We start from the raw sequence: 10,537 nt of genomic DNA on the forward strand, positions 1-10,537 counted from the left end.
CACATTCTCCTGCCCTGCACAAACTATCTACTTCAGCTCCCTTCATCTGCCTATCCCCCCCCCCCTTCACTTTCCTTTTGGCTGCCCTACACAGCATGGTCCAGATGAAGAGACCACTGTATGCTGCTGCTGCTGCAACCCCCAGCTGGTTGTCTTCTCACCTCCCTGGTTGTCAGGCTCCTTTTTAGGCCTACTCCACTTCAGTAGTGTTAGCCTGCTGCCAGTCAAGAGGGCTCTGCACATGCTGTACATTTCTACCCCACACAAAGAAGTTTGTATACTGCCCTGAACAAAGGAAGGAGCTCTATTAGAAAGGGAAGGTGCTGAACCACAAAGCCTCTGCACCTTACACTTCTGCTGGCCAGGGTGATCTGCCTGCTGGCCAGTGAGGTAATGCCTCCCCCTTGGCTACCTGGCTGCCTTGCCTTGCCTTGCACTATAAGGTTATCTTCTGGAAATATGCTTTATTGATGGTTTTTGTGTTTTAAGCTTTCTTTAGAACATTTTTTCTAGGTCTAGGTTCATTTGGCATTGGTATTTTGCAAGCTTATGGATGAAATGGTACCATGGTACTCATTTGCCAACCTAGCAGTTCGAAAGCATGTAAAAAATGCAAGTAGAAAAATAGGGACCACCTTTGGTGGGAAGGTAACGGTATTCCATGCACCTTTGGCGTTTAGTCATGCCGGCCACATGACCACGGAGACGTCTTTGGACAGCACTGGCTCTTTGGCTTGGAAACAGAGATGAGCACCACCCCCTAGAGTCGGGAATGACTAGCACATATGTGTGAGGGGAACCTTTACCTTTACTTTATGGATTAAAATTGGGTATCTCTAGATGGAAAGGGGGAAGGGAATTTTAGAAGTACTCTTTTCTTTCAGTTGATAAACTGTTGGGTATTCAGAGTACCCATTTCAGATGTAGTAGTTAAGCCCTGATCTTATATTTGATATATTTTTAAATTGCATTTACTTAATGAATTTTATTAGTTTGCCTTGAAATTTTAATGTAAAAACTATGATGATATTTGAGGTATCCATCTGTCTGTTTCAGTTTAAATACTGTTTTCTTTTTAGGATTTAAAAATATGTTTAAATCTTTATAAAAACTGATTTAATGGTGGGTAGAATCAAAGTAAAATAAGGTTTTTTTATTCTTTTTGGTTAGCATGCATATGCTCTAGAACTACTATATGAACAGTTACATGAAGGAGCCAAAGCCCTTGATGTAGGATCTGGAAGTGGTATTCTTACTTCATGCTTTGCCCGGATGGTGAGAAATTTATTTTATCAAATAAATGAAATGTTTTGCTTTTGTTAAGCAACAGAGTAATTACTCTGTTTTAATTTTTAGAGTACTTTAGGAAACGATTACAAGGGTTTAGTTTTTTAAATTAAGAATATTCCTTTATACTCATAAAGTGTTTTTGCACTCTGACTAGCTGTACCCAAGTTATGTGGTCTACAAAATATTTCCTTCAAGAAAATGCATAAAACTGGAATAGCTAAAACCAACTAATCAAATAGTATAGCCTTTATTGTCATTGTACATCATGTATACAACGAAATTGGTTAACTTTCAAAAGTTAATCTCACCTAATAGTTTACACTATTTTGAAAGGGAAAAATCTTAAAAAATAAATAGTAAGAATAGTAAGAAATTCCAAGTAATTTATACGCTAAAGTAGTATCTAGTGTCTCATTCAAAACATTTCAGAACTAGAAATCAGGCAGGCATTTGGGGTGCTGTGCATTGTGAGGCATGCAGCATCTGTTCGTCTCCTATGACAGTAATCTCTAGACTTGGAAAGTACAACTAGCAACATTTATTTTTAGTAATAATTTCAAATGTTTAATTCTACCTAGTCTTCTGTTTGTTTTCTAGTAAAAATATAAGAACTGTTTCTTTTATCGATGGAAGCCAATTGGTACCCTTATTACATCGTTTCAGTAGCATCTGTGTGGGGGCAAAGAAAGCTGGCAAAGATATATGTAACTGGCAACATATTTTACCTGTATGAATAATAATCCTTTTGATTTTGTTTCAGGTTGGTGCCAAAGGACAAGTTGTAGGAATTGATCATATCAAAGAATTAGTTGATGACTCAATAAATAACGTCAAAAAGGATGACCCTTTATTGCTGTCTTCAGGAAGAGTGAAACTAATTGGTAAGTACTAGAAAATATTACAATGAAATAAATACAGATTACATTGCATAGTGTAGCATTTAAATTTTGTGTTAATAAATTAGATTACATTCTCTTGTTCTTTGTTTTTTTAATTAACTAAATTTATATAACTGCTTGATCAAAAAGATTCAGGATGGCATACAGATAAAAAAACCCGCAACATAGGAATGTTAATAATTTTTTTCAAAAAAAGCAAAAAATGATCACCCAAGGCAATTACACAAACCGAAGACAGCCAGAATAATCAGTGAAAATAACACATCCTGATTAAGGGAGAAGGGGAACAACTAGTTTTAAATGCTTGGGGCCATCTGAATTTTGCAGGAAATTTAAGTCAGACATAGCAACAAAGAGAAAACTATGTTTTCCCAAATGACACTATTTAAACAATGGGACCCCGTTATTTACCATAGACTGGTCAAAGCAGATGGTATCTCAAAGATTGTGGAGTTAAACAGCATTTTTTCGAAAAGAACTATTAGCAAACAATCATTATGAACTTCTGTGGCCTCCAAATCTGACATATCTCCCAGAGCACTTGAAATCTCTTTTTCACAAAGATTTAACAAGGTTGTTTATTCCTTCTGGTAATGTGAACCAAAACGGACTAGGACTGCAGTTATAGATTGTAAGTTGTATTTATTTATGAAATTTATCCATGTAACATAATCGTGCATTATGTTAGAAATATTTATACTATGCTATTCTCCAACCTTAATCATTTGCACTATGAATTGTAGTTGCTAATACTATCAAAAATTAAATGGCTATTTTTCTTACTACATTTGAAGTTTCATGTCAACTAATTTTGATATTCCATAAAAACGTTTAACCATTTAAGTAGAAATTTAGTGCTTTGACCAATGATATTAAATTCTTTGTCCTATTTTTCTTTCAGTGGGAGATGGAAGATTGGGATATCCAGAAGAAGCTCCATATGATGCTATTCATGTTGGAGCTGCTGCACCTGTTGTACCACAAGCAGTAAGTATGAATGTATGTGAGATAGGTGTACTTTGCACCAAATCTCTTAAGTAAAGAGGGTTAAGAATTTGCTTACACATGATTTAAATATGTTTTAATTGATTTCTTAATAGCATAAATATATTGCAGAGATGGAAGTTTAATTAGATATACTAAACTTATTAAATCATGTTCCTGGAATTTGAGGCTATAATATGTTTGAGTTTTAAAGAGCTTTTAGCGGCCCCAGCTCAAATTCCATTCATTTTTATATAGGTTCATGAATAAGATGAAGGTTCTACAAGTTGCTTCCTACTTCATTTCCTTTTTAATTTCCCCCAAATTTAAATTTCAACTATAATGGGGTAAAGAATAGAAAGGGAATTGTTCTTCTAATCTTATTAGGTCTGAAAACCATTTCAGTCAATTTTTCAGTACAGTAATTATTGCAGTAGGTATTATTGTTTTTCAGTTCTATATATTGCAAGACTGTTGCTTTACATTGTGGTATTAATAATATTTTTTAAATTTGTAGCTTATAGATCAATTAAAACCTGGTGGAAGGTTAATATTACCTGTTGGGCCTGCTGGAGGAAACCAGATGCTGGAACAATATGATAAGCTAGAAGATGGCAGTGTCAAAATGAAACCTCTGATGGGAGTGATATATGTGCCTTTAACAGATAAGGAGAAGCAGTGGTCCAGGTGGAAGTGATTTTCAGTTCGACTTTCTTCTTCCACATACTTGCATATACAAGGTGAAACAGTCTTGATTCTTAAGAGGGTAGCTTGCCACTGCATCATTTGTTGTCACTACTGCTTTGTGCTTGATTATGCATTGGAAGTTTTGCATTGCTGCATAACCATGCAGTTTTTTTAATGTGCAACATTAAAAGGTAAAAAAAAAAATTGCATGGATTGCATGTTATTTCAGTATAATTTATTATTTTTTAAAATTGTGTAGTAAAAGCTAAATAATAATCTCCATTGCTTAAAGGTATTCCCTAAATTTAAAGCTCTTTTTCCTTCTTAGGTCTGATTTCAACAGAGAGAATAAAATGTAAAATGGACTTTGATAACCTCAGTAGGTTCAGAAAATAATGAACTCAATTTATTTCCCAGTCATTAAAAAATGAAACACAGTTCAGAAATCTAGAGGAAACAACAGAAATGATACATTCTAATTTCAACTAAGATGGATTTAGAGAAGCATGTTATGCTTATAAAAACTGCTGAGCCAAATTCTTTATATTAGCATGTATCAAAATGTTTAAGTGTGATTAAATATTGTGTGGTCTTCTTCAAACTGACAGATTGTTCTTCCTTTTTAACTTTTTTTTAATAATTCAGATGATTTGTCCAAGCTTGCTAATTATCCAGTAATACAAAGCAGACATAACTATAGTCAGCATTAAACACTTGTCAGTTATTAGTTTATAAATAAGTAAACCAGCAATGTCACTTTGTTACTGGCCTAGAAATTATATAATACTGACTTTTTACCAGTTGTAAAGCACCTGTGCTCAATGAATTCTTGAAATGTGTAGCAGTTGAATTTACTACAAATACAGCAGCAATTGTTAATACTAAATGTACTATAGTACATTTTACATGACTCAGAGATCTAAATTCTGTGAAGCTAATTAATCATTATTCTATGCATAAAATATATACATATCCTGTGCTTGAAGCTACAATCCTTTGACAATAGTGGAAGATGACTAATATGGTATTACATTCCATCCTCATTGATGTGTATTGGTCCTTCCATGCTTTTATATCTAGTGCAGGCTTGTAAGATATTATTTATTTCAAATCTTAGCATTTGCTTAATATATTTTCATAACCAATTACTTCCAAGTATATTTTTCTTATTGTTGCTATAATTAATTTTCTGTATGGTGGGGGAAGGGGGCAAGTCTATACATATCTATTTTAGGTAACACAAGTGCTTCACTTCGTTATAAATAAGTACTGATAACAGATGGTGCTCTCATTCATCCTTCTGCTCTCAGTTGCATATCTGCTTATAATATCACGACTGGTCTTAGACAGGAATAGACATTTTTGAAATATTCTATTGTAACTTGGAACAGTAGCTAATAAGGGAAAATATGGAAAAAAGAGAGCAAATGTCTTTCACTCTAGTAGTTATATGGGAGATTGCTGTCTAATCTCTTATACACAAAATTATTGCTTTATTTTATGGAATTATAAAAGTGGCTTAACTAAAGCTTTTCTGAGTCATGCAATAGAGATATCTCATTTTCATGAAAACTTGAGCCAGAAGCCTTTTAGCCTATTGAAGACTAACAGAAAGTCCAGGTTTGAAGTTAAGTACCGAAATGTTTATAGATAAGCATCTGGAGATGATTGAATTATAAAAATACTACACCATCCATTAATTCAAATATTGTTTAAAGAACTTGGAAACCAACCAAGTAGAAGAAGATCTCTTTACAGAATATCAGTTTATACTATGGAAGAAAAAAACTATCAACCAAGGTAGTGAAGAAAATAGCTTAGCTTTACTATAATATTTCATGAAAGTATTTCATTATGGCATGGGTAAACTGGTTAGTAGATTGTTTCTTGTCTCTTAATTTCCAGTAACAAACTTCCTGCCATGTATCAGCTCAAAGCTTTGTCAGAAGACTACTAGGTTTGGATTAGTCCACATATTAATTTCTCTAATATTCTAGTTTGTGGTAGGGAAGCTGATGACATTCAGGTGTTCTGGGCTGTATCTCCCAAAAGGCCAGCTAGAAAAGCCATGGGAAGATACTATGAAAATATAATTGTAGCCCAAAACACACAGATGTTAAGATTGCCTTTACCTGTCCCACTTCGATGGTACATTTCATTAGTCATCAAATAGTTTGGAATAATTTCACAAACTTGAAACATACATTTTTTTTATTAGATTCAGCATAAACTTTTAAACATTTTAATTGAACCACAGCAAAGAGAATTGAAATAAAATGTATCATCTTGTTTTCAGCTTCTGAATTATACATTGCTTGTGCAAAGCAAAACTTAAAACTAATGCATACAGTATGTGGTGATTAAAAAAAACCAATTTGTACAGAATCATGACTACAAGTTACAACCTCAAATTCATAATCCTTCATTCTGCTCTTGTTTTATCTTCCTCTTGTTGTTTTTTCTGTGATAGCATTCGTCATCATTATGTTGCATGTATCCCTGTCTGCCTTCTTTCCTTTTTGTCCTAAAATTGGAATCTGGAATTTCCACATATTACATAATTTATGCTGCCCTTTTCTCTTCATTGCACCTCCATCTGTGTTTATAATAAATGGCTATGAATTATACTTTAGCCATATGAGAACTTTTGATTCATAGCTGAAATTTAAGGGTCCTTGGGAAAGAATCTTATGCAATTTTGAGAAATTAAAATTGTAATTTTATACTCATTTTCCTTGGAGTGAGTATTATCAGATTCAGTGTATTTGATGCAGTCTTTGTTCCCACTTATGAAAAGGTTTTATTTTTCCTTTGGGCATTTGATGCTTTCTGAATTTTTTTTCTAAAATACAATCACAAGTGAATTACGATGCTTTGGGGAAGAAGATCAGCAAAGGATGTATCTTTTTGTCAGTGATCCATTGCTTCTAGTGGATAGAAGAGTCCTTTCATTTGACAGATCACAAACTCTAGATTAAGCCCTTTGGGATTTACTGCTGAATAGATTCAGATGTAATTTGTATTATTGTTTCTTTGAATTTTCAATATTATCCCAGACCATTCCTTTTGACAGTGGCAGATTTTGACCACTGACTTTCAGTATTATTTCTAAAGAGAAAATTGCCGTAAATCTATATTATTGTTGATATTTATATTTTGAGGGAGAGGTATTTTTAAAATGTTAGACTTAAAACTTTTTATTTTGGCAATCTATAGTATCATATGTACTTATCCAATGGTGTCAACTACTCAAAAAATTGTGATCCTAGTTTATGTGAATTTGGGAAAGAGAAAAAAATCTTTGAAGGTGGGTGGTAGGGAATCTGCAGCAAATATAAGTATCTGTCTACTGAGTATAATTTTGTTCTATATGTACTGCAATGGGCATATTTCAAAATTGATTGAGACCTCATGCAAAAGCATGGACCTTGCACTTCATTGATAAAACTTGACGTGATTTTTCAATCTTTTGTAAAACAGTAATAGTTTAGGATTCTGTTTTCTCATCTTTCATGTCCATTCAATTATCTCCTTTGGTTCGGTTTTACATGTGTTAGTCTGCATTAATTTACTGTACTTACAAGTATATGCATTTTGGATTGTGGAATGTATTGGGTGTGTATGCATATGTGTATATATCAGTTATGCGCGCACATGCACACAAACACGCCTCTCTGTACCAATTGCTTCCATGGGCTGTTTTATATATTTGGTATTGGGGTCTAAACTGTGTAATCATATATTTAATTTATATTTTGAAAAGTCTTAAAGGCAGCAGTAGTACAAAATCAAGTTCAAGTTTTTGGTCACTATTCCATTTTTTATTATAAATGGTATTTAACCTCTCTTATTATAGAAGCTGCACATCCTTGCTTTAAAATCTTATCAGTAATATAGTTGTTACTTAAACTGGTTTGATACTTTGTATTTGAATAAGAAAGCCATTTTCCACATTTCATAATATTTTATCATTGAAATATATGCAGTGTAACTGTCCATGCTTAGAAGCTGTTGTCCTTCTGTCAATAAAGGTGTCTGTAACAGAGGGCAAGTAACATTTCAAATCAGAGGGGCTGCAGTTAGAACTAACATTTTCAAAGCAGAAACACTGGGCCGTGTTAATGAATAATTTGACAACCAATCCTATTTAATGTTATTTAAGGTATTGGGGGAGTAGTACAAATGATGGGAGGGGGATAACCTTTTTTCTTACTGTTTTCTGATCCTTTTCCATATTAAATCTAATTCATCTTATAATAGTTTTCATTTGTGTAGGCAAAATCCAGTTTCTCTAGAGGGAAATACTTTTATCAAAATTCTGCAATAACATTTTGAACTCAGATTTCCCATTATGCAGCCTTTTGCACAGGTATCGAGTAATTGAACCATAGTTGCAAGTGAATCTCTACTGTAAATGGTCTGCAGATAGCTACAACATTCATGTCTTCAGAAAAACAAAGGTAGCCACGTAATTTTTTTTAATTGATGGCATTTTTACTGACATTTCCATGAAGAATATGAAGGAATAGGGAGTATTTCATTTAAAAATCATATTTTGCTTTGTTTAATTTGACTATTATGTTGATGCTGACCATTTGGTTCGGTATGTGAATCTTAAGTTTTCAGCAGTATCTGAAAGTGAGCTGAATTTTAAGAAATATATGTGAAAACTAGACTTAAAATTTTTTCTTTCAATTTTGCAGGGATGAAATATAAAAGCTACAACATCTGATCCAAACATAGTGTTAACAGTGGACTGCTCATCTCCAATTCTTAAAAGCTTTTTCCAAACCAACAGCATTGCGGCTTGTTTTGGACCGTGTTACACTGTTATCAGCATGGAAAAGTGGTTTTGTTTTGTTTTTTTTAATTTTGTAGAGGTTTAATGCGAGTTTGATAATGGACTGATGGAAAAAAATTAAACCTGGGCAAATTGTTTCGTTTTAATATGCCCTTAATTTCATATGTTAGTGATATATGTCTGCAGATAAGCAGATGTATCTGCAATTTATCTCCTTTTATTTTTCAATTTGGAAACTTTCTAACCATTTCAGCTCCAGTGCTTGTTCATCAAACTGCTTACCTGCACTTTCTTATGCTATCTGCACACTTAAGATTTGTGTTCAGCTGATTCCTAGATCCTACTAAAATGAGATGAATTTCTTCAAAGCTATCAACGTGGTATTTATAGACTAGCATGTAGCATATACAATCAGCAGCTTTTCTTCTCATACAGGAAATCAGACATGTATATACACTTGGAAGCATCAACAAGGATAACATTTATTTTATGTTGCTGTTCAGGATGGACATAACTAACATAGTTCCCTTCCTTTCCTTGTAGCATAGCTAAGAAATTCATAGCTGAGTATTATTTCTAGCTGATTTACAGACTTGAAGTATCTGAGTGTAATATAACAATTACTGTGTAAGTTATGTCCTAATCATTGAACAGTTCACAGTGCTGCTTTGCCAAATAAAATCAAAAGCAAAAAGGTGTGGCAAATAATGTTTTCAATAGAGATATCTTGGGTAGCTGAGAGGTTACTAAAATGTTTCTATCAATAGTTCACTTTCCCCAATATAGAAGTTTTCCTCCAGGGTACTCATCTTGCATTGGAAAAACTGTACTGATCAACCAGCTTCAGAGTTTCTGCAATGTCCCAGAAAACATCTACAAATATTACAAAGAATAAATAATCCAACCCCACCAACTTTTAATAGATACTGGGATAGAAGTGTGTGTTTTATATTCAACTGTTATCCATATGATAGCAATGTCAATTACATTGAGGAATAAGCCTACACATTTCTATAACAATTTCTGAAGATTTTTGTCTATTAAGTTAAGTGAAAAATGAGTATACACACTTATCATACAAGGCAAGCCCAATGATTCTGATTTTAAAAAGCAATTCAAGTTTAAGCCATCTTCATAGCCATTTGAAAACTATGTGAATACACCAAAATGTTAATACTATATCACTGCTGATCTAATTGGGAAGCCATTTTAGTGTATTGCTTTGGACAAATTAATTTATTTGGGATTTGACTAGAATAACTTTGAGAAAAAGGAAGCCTTTTTTTAAAAAAAAACCTTAACCTCAAATCTTCTGAAAGAGATGCAAATTCTGCTCTTTCCCTAACTGAATTAAAAAAAACTATTCTCCCTCATTTTCATTATCATCAATTAGAGTGACAAAGATATATTTTATTTAAATAACCCAATTACCTTCTATAAATAGTTTCATACATTTAATTTATCATAGTTGTTTAACAGTTGATTTGTTGTCAATGACTGTAATTTATGAAGCCATGTAACATTTATAGACATATAGGGTAGTAAAAAGTAACCTGAAATACTTTGGGTGTAGCATCCATTATTTAATTTTCTAGAACTACTCCTGCATATAATAAATTAATTCTAAATAAATAAATATTTGATAATTATAGAGGAGTCAGCTTTAAAATATTACTTGAATTATTGAAATCATGACTTCATATGGCCTTTATAAAACATGAGCTAATGCAGGTTTGGGGAAATAGCTAGGTATAAGCATTATAAAGATTTTAAATTTAAAACAGTTCATGTTGTTACACAGTTCTGGGAAGAAATTTGCTATGGCCACTCAGAAATAAAAAAGCAAAAAAAAAAAGTGAGGGAAATAAAGAACTAA

General features: G+C 32.9%; 1 protein-coding gene across 3 annotated transcripts in view; it reads left to right on the top strand.

Annotated features, from left to right (window-relative positions):
- PCMT1 (protein-L-isoaspartate (D-aspartate) O-methyltransferase) overlaps window positions 1–10,537 on the top strand; it is a 28,651-nt gene that overhangs the window by 13,555 nt on the left and 4,559 nt on the right. The window contains exons 4-8 of one of the 3 annotated variants that reach the window (XM_034419006.3): window positions 1,171–1,275; window positions 2,051–2,171; window positions 3,091–3,176; window positions 3,691–3,913; window positions 8,564–9,355. In XM_034419006.3, coding sequence (XP_034274897.1) covers window positions 1,171–1,275; window positions 2,051–2,171; window positions 3,091–3,176; window positions 3,691–3,870 — 492 coding nt within the window. In that variant the 3' untranslated portion in view covers window positions 3,871–3,913; window positions 8,564–9,355. Of the gene's footprint in view, window positions 1–1,170; window positions 1,276–2,050; window positions 2,172–3,090; window positions 3,177–3,690; window positions 3,914–4,188; window positions 4,466–8,563; window positions 9,356–10,537 lie in introns of those variants that run through there. The other 2 variants (XM_034419007.3, XM_034419008.3) reach the window with 2 other exon arrangements.

This window comes from Pantherophis guttatus, chromosome 1, assembly GCF_059756535.1.
Source record: "Pantherophis guttatus breed Tessera chromosome 1, ASM5975653v1, whole genome shotgun sequence".
In the NCBI taxonomy this organism is placed as follows: Eukaryota; Metazoa; Chordata; class Lepidosauria; order Squamata; family Colubridae; genus Pantherophis; species Pantherophis guttatus.